Raw genomic sequence first — 18,844 nt, forward strand, 5'->3', positions numbered from 1 at the left:
GCTACTTTTGCAACCATGTTTTCATGTCATGGTAACATTTGTTTTCCTTGTTGTTTCCAGTATTCCATTTTCACATAATTATATTAACCATTTCCCAAGGTTTTCCTTTTAACTATGCCCTCTGCTTAAGCAGCTACCAAGAACACCTTTTCTCTCCTGTGTATTACCATATTCCCACAATAAGATGAACAGCAATGGGATCAAGTCCTGACTATTGAATATTTATGAAAGCTACATTATCATATTCTTTATTCTTGATTCAAGAATATGATTAAGTACAGTATATAACATCCCCAGTTTTTGTACCGGTTACTTTTGCAATGCCCGTCTAATTTACAAGATCTTTCCCTCTTCACATGGTACTTTTACTGTTGTTGCCTCATTGGGCATACAGTTTTGATACAATATTACTATCAAACTTCCCACACCAGGGGAAACTCTTCATGACAGACTATGTACATTCAAGAAAGATGGTCTGCAGCATTGGTTTAATTACTTATTACAGATGGTCCTGTGACTTTTCCATTTATCTATATAAAAAAAAAATTCAACTGTTAATCATTCTCTCTGGTTTATATTTGGTGGAGGATGCTGACATATTCTGTTTCTTCATTCCAGTGTAGATTTTAAACTTCCATATACTGTGAGCACTTGGTCATTTTCCATCATTCCTCACAAGCTTTTATCATTTGCAAATCATTTCTAACCAACTCCATTGTACAGCTAGTACTAAGAGCCATTTAGCCTCAATTTCTTTGTTACTAGCTCCCATACATTTTGTTGAAAGCTTCTTCACTAAGTAACATTGTACAATACTTATCTTTAATGTAGCCTAAACTTTTAACCTAACGAGGTGTCTGAATTTTATCTCCATTATTCTGTTATAAGGCCATCATAAGAATTAGTTTTCTTTATTCCTTGGTTTCAGGAAAATTTAAAACATTTAATTCTTAATTTCTTCCTAATTTGCTGTACTTTCTACACACATCCTCAAAACCCCAGCATAAATGATAACCTATAAAAGGCTATTTAGGGAAAATGCACTAAAAACAGTTAAAATAATCATAGAAGAACCCCATAAAGGGAATAAAAGCAATAAATGATGAATCTTGACAGCACAATGACATCAACATCTAGAAAGCAATTGAATTGTACAGTAAGGTTTCACTAAAATATAACTAAGTGCAATATAGCCACTAATTAATCATAATCAAGAAAATGTTACTTACAAGCATTAGAGCCATGGCTCTAAACATTAAAAACTTGGCATCCACACCCAGAATAACAGGGCTGAGCTCACGGCCTGTAAACAAGTCTGGTAAGAAAAGCCCTGTGTTTCCTGTTGGATTCTTGGCATCCTTAGGTATATTACGGGCTTTAATATAAAGCAGCAGTGCCAACACAACACTTAAAACTGTAACAGTGGCCAATAGATGCTGATACAGTTTGTACACTACCAACACATCAACTTCAAAATACATCAGAGCTGGGACTAGGGCGAGAGCTACAAGCATTGGGATGTAACCTGCAATAGAAACAAGACCATATTTATATTAAATAAATTATTACATTTGGTTTCTTCTCGCAAACCAACCACATTCACGCAAATGTCAATGTGGCAATGAGCATTTCAAGTCAGAAAAGTGGCAAATGTAGAAACAGGATTATGAAGACTAGATGAAAGGTTCTTACAATCATGGAAAAAAGGAACAAGGTATGTATATCCAGTGTACAAATTATGTAAAATTTATTTTGATTCAATTATTATACCATTGTGGCAGCTTATAAGAAAAGTTCCTGCTTGGCAGTTTAATCACTACTCTTTCTTGTGAGCTAGGAATGTTGAATTTTGGGGAGCCTATGTTTACCTGCCGAGTCATCAACAGCCATTGCCTGGCCGCCCTCGGTTCTAGCTTGATGGAGAGGGGACTTTGGTGCTGATCATTTGTATATATGGCCAGTCTCTAGGGTATTGTCCAGTCCTTTACCTCGGCCATTCATGAGCAACCATTAAAACATTTACTACTCTGTTCTTATTAAAGTGTATAAAGTAGAGGCCTAAATATAAATTAATATTGTATTCCTCTGATCAACACTGACTTGGATTATGTAATTTGGCCCATATGACCCACATTAGGTTTAAAATTTTCCCATGAAAAACAAGCATCAGTCTTTTCACTGTGGTATCAGTTGAAGAATCCTCCCCTTAAAAGGTACCTGGTTGAAATCTTCACTGGAAATAGGTAGCAATTAAATTTTCCCTGAAGGATTGCATTGAAACCATTCAAGAACAAAGGAAGTTTCAATGCAGTTCTTTTTCAGGAGAAATATTTAGTGCTACAGTACTTATTTTCAATGAAGGTTTCAGCCTGTCCACTCTTGAAAAGAAAGGGGAGCAAAAATATAGTTATATAACTCCCTGATGTTTATATTGCTTTTTCTCCAGAAGCTCGGTTTATTGACATTTCTTTTTCTTCACTATATTTCTTTCACTGAATAGAAATCCTACAATTACTTCCTAAGAGGATTCATTTCAGTAAAAAGTTTGCATGTTTACCATTACCCAGCTAATGTTAACAGGTGATGAGCAAGTGACCAAACTTGTAGGAAAATAACGCACACTGCTTTAGCTGAAGCAACACCAACATCATTAAAGAGCTAGAGAATCATATGATATGAAAAGCAACCCACATATTGAAAAACTAGGCTGCTTAAACTTATAGTTTAGCAAGTGGATCCACACTAATAAATCAGTCTTCTGCCTCGCAATCTACCTGTCTAAAAGAGCCACCAGGAATGCGCTGGAATGCAAAGGTTTAGCAGCAGAAGGATCTAAAGTAATTACTGCATTGAAGTCGAGGCTCTACAAGAGGATCTCGACTTGGTAAGGCACATTGAACATTCAGCACGCTTAATGAACTGGGAATTGGAACAATTACCCTCCATCAGTTTTTGTTAACAACCGGCCAGGTAATGTCAGAATTATTAGTTAACCCCTTTGCTACGATGACGTCAAAACATGAATAGTGATACTGACAGACCTCTGGATACGCCATTTATAAATATAAACAATATGAACGTTGAAATTACTCTTATATCCTACAAAAGAGTACTGTATAAGCACATAGTCGTATATCACAGTTCACACATGAAATTTCACTAAAAGTTCTCCTCCACTCCATATTAGACCCCCTCCTCCTTTCCTCAGCCAACCACCAAAGAGGGTTGTGGTGGCCGATGTGGTAACGTCCCTGACTGGTGAAAGCCAGACTGGGCTTAGTCCCGCTAAAACTCGTTAGTTTCTTGTGAGCTAAGGGTAGGTCTATCTGCTGAATCATCAGCAGCCATTGCCTGGAACTCCTTGGTCATATAGCTTGACTGGAGAGGGGGCTTGGGCACTGATCATATTTATACATGGCGAGTCTCCAGGGCACTGTCCTGCTTGATAGGGCAATGTCATTCTCCCTTGCCTCTGTGCCTCTGCCAATCATGGGCAGCCTTTAAACCAACTAAGTCTTTGAGATTCTATCCTTATTTCCGATTTTGAAAGAGCTATAATCTGTTTTTATGTTACCATATAGAATCACACCACTCTCTTTCAAATGGCAACATTCCCTACGCGAGGCATTTTCTCAAACCCCCTTACTTCCCCCAGGTTAAAGACTTAGGGATCCTTGCATCTTACCCCACCTACAACTCAAACAATTGCTATTGTAGTCCTTATTCATGGTTATGTATGGTCTATTTTGGTGTATTTCTACGCTGTCATACGCGTTCACTATCACAATAGGTAGCATTCTTTAACCACTATTGGTTCTCCACCTGTGACTCTGCTACAAAATTACCAAAACATTTTACCAGTAATGCGAGTTGTTGACACACGAGATTTGTTTTTTCTTATATTCCTTTTTCTCTAGTATCATTTTGACAAAATAATCGTGTCTCATATTTCATATTAGTATTGTTCATCGTTTTCACGAGTAAAAGTTAGCCTGCTGTCATCATTTCTATTTATTGAAATTCTATGCAGTATGTCACGTTCTTACGTACTCGGTCTCTATTTCCAAGCCTGTGAAATACCCAAAACAGGAATTATCCAGTTCATAGTGACAGTCACAGGTTTGGTGGAATAACAGAACAACATCCATATACATCTCTGTCTCTCTTCTCTGTCTTTCTCGCAGAGATGTTTCTTTTGGCATCAGTTTTTTATTGTATAAACCTTATAAGCATGTCTCTGGTGACAAATCTCATATATAGCTACAGAGGGTGGATCCGCTGCCTCGTAGTAAAGGTGTTAAAAGCGAAGACACATTGGCCTTCTGAGATTAAACACAGGATGCTACATACAATAAGTTAAAGAGCTTTAAAGCACATCACTATCAAAACTAGTCTGGTTAATTGTGGATTATACAAAACAGTGTTGGCATGTTATGTCATACAGTATTTGTCATCATACCTGCTAAAATCAACTACCTGTATAGCCAAGCCTTCTCTAGGTTTTCCTCTAAACTACAAGTCAGTTTCTTTAGCACTTGAACTTCAAACTAGCTTTGCTTGTTAGGAGAAGTAAAGCAAATGCACTCCAATGGTAATTTAAACCGCAGTACTATCCCGTGCAGTAATTTCTAATAAATCCAGAAGAAGGAAAATTAAAAATGCAGCAAAACTTATCACAATCGGGGAGGGGTACGTCGAGTTGTAGTGACAGAGAAACAAACAATAGTCTCAACTGCTTAGCTTATTGCCATTAACCACTAGTGTCTTATTACTTAACTAAGAGATATGTATCCATTGATAAAAAGAAAATGGGAAATATTTTTTTTTTTTTTTTTATAAATTTCAAGGGTAATTATCAATAAACCAAGCTTCTGGAGAAGAAGCAATATTAAAATCAAGGGAGGCGCCTGGAAATGAAGGGGCTAGCTTGAAACCTTCACTGAATAAAGTAATTATGTAAGCCAGTCCCAAGCTTGGGGAAATGGTGAGGGTTGGTGGCAAGAACAGCATTGGAAATGGAAAAAAAAAGTGCAACTTGTTTAATGATTTACAGTAGTATATACTAAATGATTTAAAATCTGAATATTATCAAGATTCTATAAAAAAAAATATTTTATATATTTATTTCTAATACATGCATACATACATATACCAAGGCACTTCCCCCAATTTTGGGGGGTAGCCGACATAAAAAAAATGAAACAAAACAAAAAGGGGACCTCTACTCTCTACGCTCCTCCAGCCTAACAAGGGACTCAACAGAGTTCAGCTGGTACTACTAGGGTGCCACAGCCCACCCTCCCACATTATCCACCACAGATGAAGCTTCATAATGCTGAATCCCCTACTGCTGCTACCTCCGCGGTCATCAAAGGCATCGGAGGCAGCAACAAGGCCTACCGGAACTGCGTCACAATCGCTCGCCATTCATTCCTATTTCTAGCACGCTCTCTTGCCTCTATCACATCTATCCTCCTATTACCCAGAGCTTTCTTCACTCCATCCATCCACCCAAACCTTGGCCTTCCTCTTGTACTTCTCCCATCAAATCTTGCATTCATCACCTTCTTTAGCAGACAGCCATTTTCCATTCTCTCAACATGGCCAAACCACCTCAACACATTCATATCCACTCTAGCTGCTAACTCATTTCTTACACCCGTTCTCACTCTCACCACTTCGTTCCTAACCCTATCTACTCGAGATACACCAGCCATACTCCTTAGACACTTCATCTCAAACACATTCAATTTCTGTCTCTCCGTCACTTTCATTCCCACAACTCCGATCCATACATCACAGTTGGTACAATCACTTTCTCATATAGAACTCTTTTTACATTCATGCCCAACCCTCTATTTTTTACTACTCCCTTAACTGCCCCCAACACTTTGCAACCTTCATTCACTCTCTGACGTACATCTGCTTCCACTCCACCATTTGCTGCAACAACAGACCCCAAGTACTTAAACTGATCCACTTCCTCAAGTAACTCTCCATTCAACATGACATTCAACCTTGCACCACCTTCCCTTCTCATACATCTCATAACCTTACTCTTACCCACATTAACTCTCAACTTCCTTCTCTCACACACTTCCAAATTCTGTCACTAAACGGCCAAGCTTCTCTTCTGTGTCTGCAACCAGTAAAGTATCATCCGCAAACAACTGATTTACCTCCCATTCATGGTCATTCTCGTCTCCCAGTTTTAATCCTCGCCCAAGCACTCAAGCATTCACCTCTCTCACCACTCCATCAACATACAAGTTAAACAACCACGGTGACATCACACATCCCTGTCTCAGCCCCACTCTCACCGGAAACCAATCACTCACTTCATTTCCTATCCTAACATGCTTTACTACCTTTGTAGAAACTTTTCACTGCTTGCAACAACCTTCCACCAACTCCATATATCCTCATCACATTCCACATTGCTTTCCTATCAACTCTATCATACGCTTTCTCCAGATCCATAAACGCAACATACACCTCCTTACCTTTTGCTAAATATTTCTCGCATATCTGCCTAACAGTAAAAATCTGATTCATACAACCCCTACCTCTTCTTAAACCACCCTGTACTTCTAAGATTGCATTTTCAGTTTTATCCTTAATCCTATTAATCATTACTCTACCATACACTTTTCCAACTACGCTTAACAAACTAATACCTCTTGAATTACAACACTCATGCACATCTCCCTTACCCTTATATAGTGGTACAATACATGCACAAACCCAATCTACTGGTACCATTGACAACACAAAATCACAAATTTTAAGTAATTTGTATTTTTCCTAACAATACTTACCTCGAACTACTTTCTTAGGAGTATCTGGGATCTCCTCCCAACCGACCAGAGTTTTGTGTAGTTTACCCCTAGTCCCGTTTTCTATGAGGGGTAACCTCAGGTGGAGTGGAACATGCCCTGAGGCTATCCCCCAGGTCAGAGAGCATGCTTGCTCAGGTCTCGATCTCCAGTAAGTTCTTGATAGTTTAGGTATCTATGAAGTCCAGCAAGGCACTCGGGGTAGGATGGGCGGGCCATTACCCGAAAGTAGTTCGAGGTAAGTATTGTTAGGAAAAATACAAATTACTTAAAATTTGTGATTTGTTCCAACACAGAATACTTACCTTGAACTACTTTCTTAGGAGACTTATACCTTACGAGGTGGGAGTGTCCTTCAGGACCTAGAGACCGTGACGAGAATAGAAGAGGAACCTAGGTAGGAGATTAGGTTCTGCTGACCTCAAAGAAAACACGAGAACAAGGGAAAACTACGCAAAAAACCATCTTAGTGTCTATATAACTCACTTCTGCAAGAATCCTAGGAGACATGTCCTTCCAATGATAGTGTATCCCATGGCAGTTTCAGGGGGCTACCCGAGCCATTTCCGGTAAGGAAAGGGGAAGGAAGAACAAGGGCTCAGGAAGGAACCTGTGTCTCTTGGACTCGCTACCCGCAGTTACCACTGAGGTTACGCCCTTAAACCATTTGGAGCGCGGAAATGACGGGACCGCGCGAGAAACCGCCCAGGGACTTTCTCGAGTAGTCCTTCCAGCAGTGAGCCATAAAGGTCGACTGGTTAGACCAAGTACCTGCCCGCAGGCTTTGGCCCACTGCCATGTTCTTCTCAAATGCCAAAGAAGCATTTAGACTCCTAATGCTGTGGGGTCTGGGCTTTCTTGGAAAGGGGGACCCCTACACTACTGTAGGGCCTGACGATCACTTGCCTTATCCAAAAGAAGAAAGTGTTCTTGGAGACTGGCTCCTTCACAGACCCGAGGAAAAAGAACAGACTCTTGATCTCGGGATGAAGTCTAGCTGTCCTTTCTAAATACTGCCATACTGCAAATCCCTCGGGTTGTCCGAGCGAGGGATAGCTGGCACTGGGAACAATTCCATTTTGGGGTCCCAAACAACTGGATTGAGTCTTGGCTACGAAGGAGGGTAAGAATCTGAAAGTAGAATCTCGCCAACCCTTTGAGTGTGAGATCTCGTACGACAGGCCAGGAATCTCACCTACTCTTTGCTGATGCCAGAGCTAAACGAAAGACTGCCTTGAGGGTGAGCTCCTTGTCTAGAATGTCTTTTAGAGGCTCAAAGGGAGGTTCCAAAAGCAACTTCGTACCCTAGCCACAACCCCCTGGGGCACTCAAACGGCTTGAGGGAAAACCGACTGCTCGAAGCTCCTGAAGAGCGTCGAGATCTACCTGGAGGAACCCAGGCCTATGTCCTTCAGGAGGAAGACTTGGGATGGACATGCCCACTTCGTCCCTGAGATAGACCAGGAAGTCTGCTAGCTCGTGAATGGAGGCCCCTAATGGCCTGATGTTCTTCGAGGAGCACCCCTTAGAAAAGGTAGCCCACTACGCCAGGTACACCTCGACTGATGAACACTTCAGGTACCCTGTCATCCTTGATGCTGGCCTCGACGGAAATCCTTCCTTTTCAGGAGACGCTTGATAACCTCCACACGTGAAGGAGGGACCAAGGGTTTTCGTGGAGCCTCTAGAAGTGAGGCTGCCGGAGAAGGTCTGGTCTGTCTGGAAGTGTCCCAGGAGTAAGGCATGCCAGTTCCTTTAGATCCGCGAACCACTGCCTCTCTGGCCACCAGGGCGCTACCAAAGTCACCCACAGGTTGGCCGTCCGTCTCATTGGAAGGCATCCTCGAACGCTGCCGCTGGATCTGGCACAGGAAAACAGAACACGGGGAGCTGTACGTTTAGTCTCTTGGAGAAGAGGTCGAACACCGGCGAGCCCCACTTCAGGGAGAGGGTTTTGACCACTTCTGGGTGTAGGGACCACTCAGGCCCTACCACTCGACCCTTCCAGTTGAGGCCACCGGCCAGGACGTTCCTCTTCCCCCGGAGAGAACCTGGCTGAAAAATTTAATTTGTTCCACTTCAGCCCATCCTAGGAACTCCATCGTGAGATTGCACCGTTCCTTCAACTTTAGTCCTCCTTGCTCTTTCACGTAGGCCACCACCGTGGCGTTGTCGCACCCCGGATACCCGGAGCTTCCCTGGGGTAGATGGACGATCCTCATCTCCAGCACGTATATGTGCAGGTTCGTCTCCTCGACTTCCCATTTAACTTTTGCCATTTTGTCGAGAAGATGAGCACCCCATCTCTCCTTGGCGCCAGTGAACAGGAGCATCTTCGGAGGGTCGGCAGAAAAGGGCATTCCCTTGAGGGTGTTTGTTCCGATTGCTACCACGCTAGGACCTCCTTCGTCTCTAGGGACACCAGGATTATCTAGCGCGAGGAGTCCTCTCAGTCTTTGCCAGACCTTGGCTCTCCTGGGTTGGCCCGACAGGAAGGGCCAGAGTATCTGTTTCAGGGTGTCAATCCGCGGAGGGGAAGGCCCTCGCCATCCGGGAGTCTAGAACCAACCCTAGGTAGGTCAGCCTGGTGGAGGAAATCAGCCGGTACTTCTCCAGGTTGATGATGATACTCAAGACGTTGTAGAACTGCAGGAGCTTCTCGTCTTGCTCCCTCAGTACTTCCTCTGGGACTGAAAGCAACAACCAGTCACCTAAGTACCGAATCTGGCGGACGTCCTGTTCGTACGCCCAGCCTGAAACTGTTGAGAAGACCTTCGTGAAGCCCTGAGGACTGTCGACAGTCTGAAGCATAGGGTTTTGAACTGCCATGTTTTGGTACTCCAATTTACCCTTAGGAACCTCCTGTTGGAGGGATGAACAGGGACCTGGAAGTAGACGGCTTTGAGGCCTATGGACCTCAGCTGTCCTCCTCCTTCCAGGTCGCTAGGACCGACTTCGGAGTGTCCATCTTGAAGCCGGTGTTGTACACGAATTGTTGAGGGCTGAAAGGTCTCCAGAACTCTGTCGCCTTTTCCACCAGGAAGAGGCTGTTGTAGAACCCTGGACTCGGTTCTCGACTGGTTCTACTGCCCCTTTCGACAGCATTGCCAAGCCTTCTTCCTGCAATACTGCTACTCTCCAGGGGTCTCTGGATGCCAACCACTCCGCCTGTTGATCTGGGATCCGAGGTGGAGGTCCGCTCCGTGGTCCCGCCATGCTTGTCAATATCGTTTGAGGCATCCCCCCACCTGAGGCGCCTCCCCTCCTAACTCCTTTAAGAGCCGTGGCCTGAACGCCCTCTCCTGGAGTCTGAGTAGGAGGGTATGAAGGTTAACTGAGGAATCGAAGCTCCCTTACGGAGGCAAGGCAAGGGAAAGATTACGTGTGCCAACTTCTACATCCGACGGGCGGACGGAGCCGAAGAGGCACTGGGCAAAGGTGCGGGGCTCCCTCTCCAGCGGCCACCGAGACAGGCACTGGAGAGGCAATAGCCCCGCTCGACCCGCTCGGGGAAAAACCACTCTGCCTTCGTCACGGATGGAGCCGTCATGGGCCTACCCCCTACCGGGGAAATCCGTGCGGTTTAAGCACCCTGCCATGTCAGAGGCCTCTTCTGATGCTTGAATGGGGCTGGCCGGGACAATGGCACGGCTGGCCCCATCCCGGATGGAGCCGCCGGAACGGGATGGGGCCGCCAGAACGGAGGTATCCGTCATGGGTGCGTCAGCGGCCACCTCCAATGCTTGGATGGGACTGGCCGGGACGATGGAGCGGCTATCTCCATCACGGATGAAGCCACTGGGACGGAGGTACCTGTCATGGGTCTACCCTTTCCCGGGGAGATCTGAGGGGTTTAAGTACCCTGCCATGTTAGCAGTCTCCTCCGATGCTTGGGTGGGGCTGGCCGGGACGATGGCACGGATGGTTCCATCACGGATGGAGCCGCCAGGACGGAGGTAGCCGTCATGGGAGTGTCAGCGGCCCCCTCCAAATGCTTCGATGGGGCTGACCAGGACGATGGCACGGCTGGCTCTATCACGGATGAAGCCGCCGGGGCGGAGGGAGCCATCATGGGTGCATCAGTGGCCACCTCCAATGCTTGGATCATGGGTCTACCCCCTCCCGGGGAATCCATGGGGTGTGAGTACCCTGGCCTACCAGCGGTTGACCACGAATCCTGAATGGAGCAGTCGTGGTACCGGGTATGGAAGCCATGCTGCCGGGTCGATCCAGCGGCTACCTCCGCTGGAAGGATGGAGCTCCTGCGGATATCCATGGAGCCACGGGCTTCCCCGTGCTGGCTGGTTGGTTCCTCCGTTCAGGGCTGGCCACCAAAGGACCGGAGGCCGGGACAAGGCTCCCAGTCCGAAGAGGCGACTCTCTCCGCTGGGCGGAAGAAGTCGGAACCTTCGCGGGCTTATGCCTGTTGGAACGGGGGCCTCTGTCCTGGGTCCACAGCGCTCGTGCCGAGCTAGGTGGCCTTTAGAGGTCAGGACTCGACTACCAGACCGAAGGGGCGACTCTCTCCGCTGGGCGAATGGAGCCGGACACTTCGCGGACTTACGCCTGTCGACTGGCATCACCGTCGGAACAGGGGCCTCCGTCCTGGGTCCCTGCGCTAGTGCCGAGCTAGGTGGCCTTTGGAGGACTTATGCCGGTCTGCCAGAGCCTGCTGTAGGGTTGTCGGGGTTCACGTCGAAGGGCGGGCATCACCGTCGGAATGAACGAACCTTCTCTACCGTCCGCAGAACCTACGGCCTGATCCCGAGGAGCCGGGTCACCGGGCGCTTCAGTTCTGGAATAACAGGCACTCCCCTGCGGTGGTACTGGTCTTCCCCGGTGGGAGCCTCCGCACCAGGTTCGGTGGTCAGAACTGGCATCGCCGTGCCGGCGAGGACTACCGTTCGTGTATTCTCTCTGGGGGACGAGGACGCGGATCCCGTGGGCTGACCCGACGGAGGGAACCGTTCCTTTAAGTCCGAGGGCTGAACCAGCTGTGCTGATTCGGCCAGGCTGCCCGTAAGGAAGCACGGTGACCGGAAGCTTCGCAGCCTTACGCCTGCTTGAAGCGGCCTTACGCCTGCCTGAAGCGGCCTTCTCGCATTTCTCCCTGCGAGGGTCATATCTGCGTCTGGAGGATGGCCTTCGTGGCGAGAAATCCCTGGACTGCCGGTCCGGGGAACGCTGCAACTCGGACTTGGGAGGCTCCTTCTCGGCGACGTCCTCGGCTGCAGAAGTGACTGAAAAACACGCCAAAGAGGCTGGAGAAGAATTAGGGTCATTTTTCTCCCACATGGGGTCATCAGAAGAGACGTGGCCTGCTTGCACCAGGACTCCGTCTCCCAACACACTCCCGCCCCTCCCTCGTCTGGAACGACGCCACAACCCCACTATCCTGAAGATCAGACTCTTGGGGAAGGGCCTCGGCCCTCTTCCCCACAACGGACTTACCTCGTCCCCTACTCTGATTAGGGGAGGGTGGTAGGGAAGCTCTGTCAGACGAGACGCCCAGCGAAGCAAGGAGGGAAGGGGCGCTAGTCTTCTTAGGCAACCTCTTCGTCGCCTACTTCTTGGTGCTATACCGCACCCACTCAGACTCCTGGGGAAGAGCAATGGGCACTTCCCCACAACTGACTTACCTCGTCCCCTACTCTGGGTAGGGGAAGATGGCTGTATAAAGAAGCTCCATTCGACGAGGCATCGGGAGAAAAAAGCTGTGAGGAGGGGCTCGTCTTCCTATGAGACCTCTTGGATGCATTCTTCTTCTTGGTGGACACGTGGCTGTAGGAGAACATAAGCTGCCCCTACACGACGAACACAGAGGATAAGGGGAAGAAGGATGATATATTGTTAATTTGTTCTCTTCAGCTATTTATTTCCTTATTTCATTTCCTCACTGGGCTATTCTTCCTTATTGGAGCCCCTGGGCAAAGCATCTTGCTTTTCCAAATAGGGCTGTAGCTAGGATAGTAATAATAAAAATAATAATAAGTCCACGTGGGGACCTCGAAAGACATAAAAAGGGGGGTCGGGGACACAGGGTCGCACTGGGTAAGAGAGAGCGCCGACATGTTATCACGGCGCGACCAGAGAACTTACTGGAGATTGAGACCTGAGCAAGCATGCTCTCTGACCTGGGGGATAGCCTCAGGGCATGTTCCACTCCACCTGAGGTTACCCCTCATAGAAAACGGGACTAGGGTTAAACTACACAAAACTCTGGTTGGTTGGGAGGAGATCCCAGATACTCCTAAGAAAGTAGTTCGAGGTAAGTATTCTGTGTTGGAACAAACACATATTAAACAATCTCACCAACCATTCAAGTACAGTCACACCCCCTTCCTTCAACATCTCAGCTCTCACACCATCCACACCAGACGCTTTTCCTACTCTCGTTTCATCTAGTGCTCTCCTCACTTCATCTATTGTAATCTCTCTCTCATTCTCATCTCCCATCACTGGCACCTCAACACCTGCAACAGCAATTATATCTGCCTCCCTAATATCCTCAACATTCAGTAAACTTTCAAAATATTCCGCCCATCTTCTCCTTGCCTCCTCTCCTTTTAACAACCTCCCATTTCCATCTTTCACTGTCTCTTCAATTCTTGAGCCGGCCTTCCTTACTCTCTTCACTTCTTTCCAAAACTTCTTATTCTCTTCATATGAATGACTCAATCCCTGACCCCACCTCAGGTCAGCTGCCCTCTTTGCCTCACATACCTTGTGCTTTACTTCCACATTTTTCTCTTTATATTTTTCATACTTCTCCTACACTATTACTCTGCAGCCATTCTTCAAAAGCCCTCTTTTTCTCTTCCACTTTTACCTTCACTCCACCATTCACTGCCCTTCCTCATGCTGCCTCTAACAACCTTCTTGCCACACACATCACTTGCAATCCCAACAAAATTTTCTTTTACTAACTTCCACTCCTCCTCTAAATTGCCAGTTTCTCTTACTTTCACTTCGTCATATGTCATTTTCAACCTTTCCTGATATTTACTTTTTACCTCCGGTTTTATTAGCTCTTCAACCCTCACTAGCTCCCTTTTACATTCACCTACTCTATTCCCCAACTCTTTTGCTACAACTAATTTTCCTTCCACCAAAAAATTATCAGACATACCGTTAGCCATACCCCTAAACACGTGCACGTCTTTCAATCTTCCAAACATTCTTTTAGTTATCAACACATAATCCATTAATGCCCTTTCTACTGCTCTTCCATTTGCCACTCTTACCCATGTATACTTATTTTTATCTTTCTTTTTGAAAAAGCTATTACTTATCACCATCTCTTGCTCAACACACATATCCACCAGGCTCTCACCACTCTCATTTTCACCTGGTACGCCATTACTTCCCAATGACACCCTCTACCTCTCCAGTGCCCACTCTAGCATTTAAATCACCCATGACAACTACATAATTCCTTCTACCCAGTCCTTCTACACACCTAGTTAATTCATTCCAGAACTTATTCTGCTCTTCTTCACTTTTCTCACTACCTGGCCCATACGCACTGACAAACGCCCAACATTCCCTACCCAACCTAACCCTTACCCACATTAACCTAGATGATATCTCCTTCCATTCCACTACTTTACCTGTCATCCATTCACTCAGCAATAAAGCCACACCCTCTCTCACTCTTCCCCTTTCAATCCCAGACACTCTACCAGACATTTCACCAAACATCACTTCACCCTTTCCTTTTATCTTCGTCTCACACAAGGCCAATACATCCATCCTTCTATTCTTAAACATACTTCTAATTTCACATCTTTTACTCTCTATCGTACCACATCCACGCACATTCAAACACCCCAAAACTAGAGTGCGGGGAGCAGTCACTCTCCCCCCAGCTCCATCTCTTTGTTGCTGTCTCACAGGATGTAGATACAGGAGAGGGGGTTCCCAGCCCCCTCGTCCCGTCCCTTTTAGTCGCCTCTTACGACACGCAGGGATAACGTTGGCGCTATTCTAATTTTTATATGCCCCCGTGGCCATATACTTTAATATAAATGGGAGGATTAGAAATCAGACAATTAAAAAAGAATTCACAATACACAAGTTCTGTATTGGCTTTTTTTCAGATCGAGTAGCAAGGGTTACCCACTAAATATACCCATGGGTCAAACAAGGGTGACCAATTACAGGATCAATATTGCTTCAATAAAAAATTCTTTTAAAAAGAACATAAACAATAGGTAAAATTAAGAATTCCACAACACATGTGCCACTCCACTGATATGATGAGTCTGAAATCACAAACTGATATAAAAAGCATTCTAATTTCCATTATTTGCCTAGACATGCAAGTTTTTTTTCAACATTTATACCAGCTTCATATAATTTGTGAAGTGAATACTGTCAGTCCCATGAAATAAAAACACTCTTGATGGACATCATGCTTACAAATATGTAGACCAAAATGATATTTCCCCCCTTAGTTTTTTTTACAAAGACCACTACTGTACTTTCTTAGCCTATACAGTACTGTAAGTTTTCTGTTATTTTCTACAAGTTGGCAAGAAGAGGATCTTTTTTGCACTTATGTACTTGGGGTCTGTTGTTGCAGCAAATGGTGGGGTGGAAGCAGATGTATGTCAGAGAATGAATTAAGGATGCAAAGTGTTGGGGGCAGTTAAGGGAGTAGTAAAAAATAGAGGGTTGGGCATGAATATAAAGAGAGTTCTGTATGAGAAAGTGATTGTACCAACTGTGATGTATGGATCGGAGTTGTGGGGAATGAAAGTGACGGAGAGACAGAAATTGAATGTGTTTGAGATGAAATGTCTAAGGAGTATGGCTGGTGTATCTCGAGTAGATAGGGTTAGGAACGAAGTAGTGAGAGTGAGAACGGTTGTAAGAAATGAATTAGCAGCTAGAGTGGATATGAATGTGTTGAGGTGGTTTGGCCATGTTGAGAGAATGGAAAATGGCTGTCTGCTAAAGAAGGTGATGAATGCAAGAGTTGATGGGAGAAGTACAAGAGGAAGGCCAATGTTTGTGTGGATGGATGGAGTGAAGAAAGCTCTGGGTGATAGGAGGATAGATGTGAGAGACAAAAGAGCGTGCTAGAAATAGGAATGAATGGCGAGCGATTGTGACGCAGTTCCGGTAAGTTCTGCCGCTTCCTTCGGTGCCTAGGAAAACCGCGGAGGTAGGAGCAGTAGGTGGATAACGGGGGAGAGTGGGCTGTGGCACCCCTAGCAGTACCAGCCAAACTCGGTTGAGTCCCTTGTCATTTGTTTCATTTGTTTGATGTCGGCTACCCCGCAAAATTGGGGGAAGTGCCTTGGTATATGTATGTACTTTATTAGGTAAATGTTTGTCTAGCTCTAGCCCTTCTAATTACCATAATTACCCATTTCCATAACTCCCACATTATATTATTTTTTTTAACATTTTTGGGAATAATGTCTAAATGTTTATGCTGAAGATAATAATCTGTTCCCTAGTTTGCAATTTTACTTTCACAAAAGCCTTTGAGCACACAATGCCCTTCTTACAATTTCCAATGCTGTACAGAAATCCTCTCATTATGGTCAAGAAGTTCACATGCTTGACTTTGATTTAGTACTGCATTTGACCATGTTAATCATGAGGCCCTTGTTTTCAAACTCAAACAGTTGCGAGTGGGTGGGTCCTTTTTAGCAGTTATTGAATTTTTGTGATAAATTGCAAAAAGTAATTGCTGATGGACACCATAATGAGTAGAGCAATGTTATCCAGGGTTCCTCAGGGTAGTGTTCTTAGCCCACTATTTTTCATGCTATATACATATATGGTTTGCCCTAGAAAAAAAGCTTGTTGCATAAGCAGATGATGCTACTCTTTGTAATTCCATCTCCTGTATGTAGATATGGGGATTTCTGAATCTCTTCATAGAGATTTATGTAAAATTAGTTCATGGTGCAAATTATGGGGCATGAAGTTAAACCCCAACAAAACTCAGAATATGATTTTAAGTAGATCGAGGAGAGTGGCTCCTCAACATCAAGATTTCTTCATTGATGTTTCTTCAACTTTATACAACTCCGAAAATTTAGGTGTGATTCTTGATTGTTAAATTTATTTTGAGAAACATTCGGTCTGTTCCTTCTAAAATTTTACAAAAAATTGACAGAAATTCTTTAAAGATTTTTGGTGATTAAGGTATCCTGGAGAAATTCTTCAATACTTTAAATTCTGCTCTATTTTGAGTATTTTCCTCCTGTCTGGTCTTCACCTGCTGACTGTTTCTCATCTTAATTTGTTGAACAAGAACTTGCATTGTAATGAACTTCTTATTTCGGATCTTTATATTTGGTACTGTTATTCTGTTAGTTCTTTGTGCATGTTGCATAGAATTTTACATAATTCTGACCATCCTTTGCATTCAGATATTCTCAGACTGTACCATACTCTACATATTAATAGGTATGAGCATTAATTCTAACAATCTTGCCTTCTCCATCATAAGACTCAACACTTACACAGTATTCTAAAAGCTTTATTCCAGCTGTGACTAGATTGTGGAATCATCTTCCTATTTGGGCAGTTGGATTGGTAAAAACTTCAGAAGTTCAAACTTGCAGCTAATGTTTTTATGTTGAACAGGTTGATATGTATAATTTTACAATTTATATATGACAGATCTACTTGAACATTGTTACTGATCAAGATATTTTATAATTTTATTCATTACTTCTCTTATAGTTTATTTGTTTCCTTTCTCTCTGGGGCTTGTAGCATCAAGCTTTTCACAGTAACTTTTTCCAGCTAGCAGTAGTAGTAGTAGTAGTAATAATAATAATAATAATAATAATAATAATAATAATAATAATAATAATAATCATCATCATCATCATACGTATATCAAGGCACTTCCCCCAATTTTGGGGGGTAGCCGACATCAACAAATGAAACAAAACAAAAAGGGGACCTCTACTCTCTACGTTCCTCCCAGCCTGACAAGGGACTCAACCGAGTTCAGCTGGTACTGCTAGGGTGCCACAGTCCACCCTCCCCCGTTATCCACCACAGATGAAGCTTCATAATGCTGAATCCCCTACTGCTGCTGCCTCCGCGGTCATTTAAGGCACCGGAGGAAGCAGCACGGCCTAATAATAATAATAATAGGTACAAGAATCTGGATAGCAGTAGGTTTGCATTGGAATGTATCAGACGGGTATAATTATTAGCAAACAACTGCATATCCTGTCTTCTTTAATATTCCTTGCATACTACTATCAGCCAACACATTTATCTAAATGAAAAAGCAAAAAGATTAAAAGACAGGACAATGGTTGGTATTGGTATAGGAACAAACATTACTGTAATGAGTATCTGTAACCAATCACCTGTCTTTTGTTTAACTAGTCAGTGAAATCACACACCAATAACATACATTTCAATAATTTGACAAATAGTGGTCTATTTTCATGAAAAAAAAAAAAAAAAAATATTTGGTAGAGGTTTAAAGACTTCAATAAGTCTACCAAACAAAGGGTTCTATTCAAGAATACAAATACATGTGCATTACTTAATATACAACAATTCTGACACAGTAATTCATACTCACCATTGCACCGTAAAACAGACCCATTTGGAAGATCTACTTTCCGTCCCAATGGAATCAAGCTCAAAAGCAACAATGCTACCAAGAATCCAGCAACAATTGCAACTGCTTTCAAGTCATAGTAATGCTGCAACTTCACTGGAATATCTGGGAATTCCATAATTGTGCATTTGTTCTGGAATGAGATTTTTTTTTTGTTATGAAACATCTTTTCACTATCAAAAGACTTGCTTAAGAATAACCAATCACTAATAGTAAGAGTAAAGAAAAAAGAAAAAAAAAGTTGTAATAGCAAAACTATATCCAGTAAAGATTCAATATTTACACTTCCTAATTATAAACTATTGGTAGTTTCAACATTCAAGCACAAAGCTTAAAAAGCTGTGTCCTTTACATAAATATATAAAAAAATACTGGTAACTCCTTAATAAGTATACTG

General features: G+C 44.0%; 1 protein-coding gene across 2 annotated transcripts in view; it reads right to left on the reverse strand.

The window, feature by feature from the left end:
- LOC137623223 (delta(14)-sterol reductase TM7SF2-like) overlaps positions 1 to 18,844 on the reverse strand; it is a 98,697-nt gene that overhangs the window by 16,363 nt on the left and 63,490 nt on the right. For both annotated transcript variants that reach the window (XM_068353944.1, XM_068353945.1), the window contains exons 5-6: positions 18,409 to 18,580; positions 1,230 to 1,525 (exon numbers count right to left, since the gene is read on the reverse strand). In XM_068353944.1, the coding sequence (XP_068210045.1) occupies positions 1,230 to 1,525; positions 18,409 to 18,580 (468 nt within the window). The remainder of the gene's footprint in view (positions 1 to 1,229; positions 1,526 to 18,408; positions 18,581 to 18,844) is intronic.

The sequence above is a fragment of the Palaemon carinicauda genome, chromosome 30 (genome assembly GCF_036898095.1).
Source record: "Palaemon carinicauda isolate YSFRI2023 chromosome 30, ASM3689809v2, whole genome shotgun sequence".
Classification (NCBI taxonomy): Eukaryota; Metazoa; Arthropoda; class Malacostraca; order Decapoda; family Palaemonidae; genus Palaemon; species Palaemon carinicauda.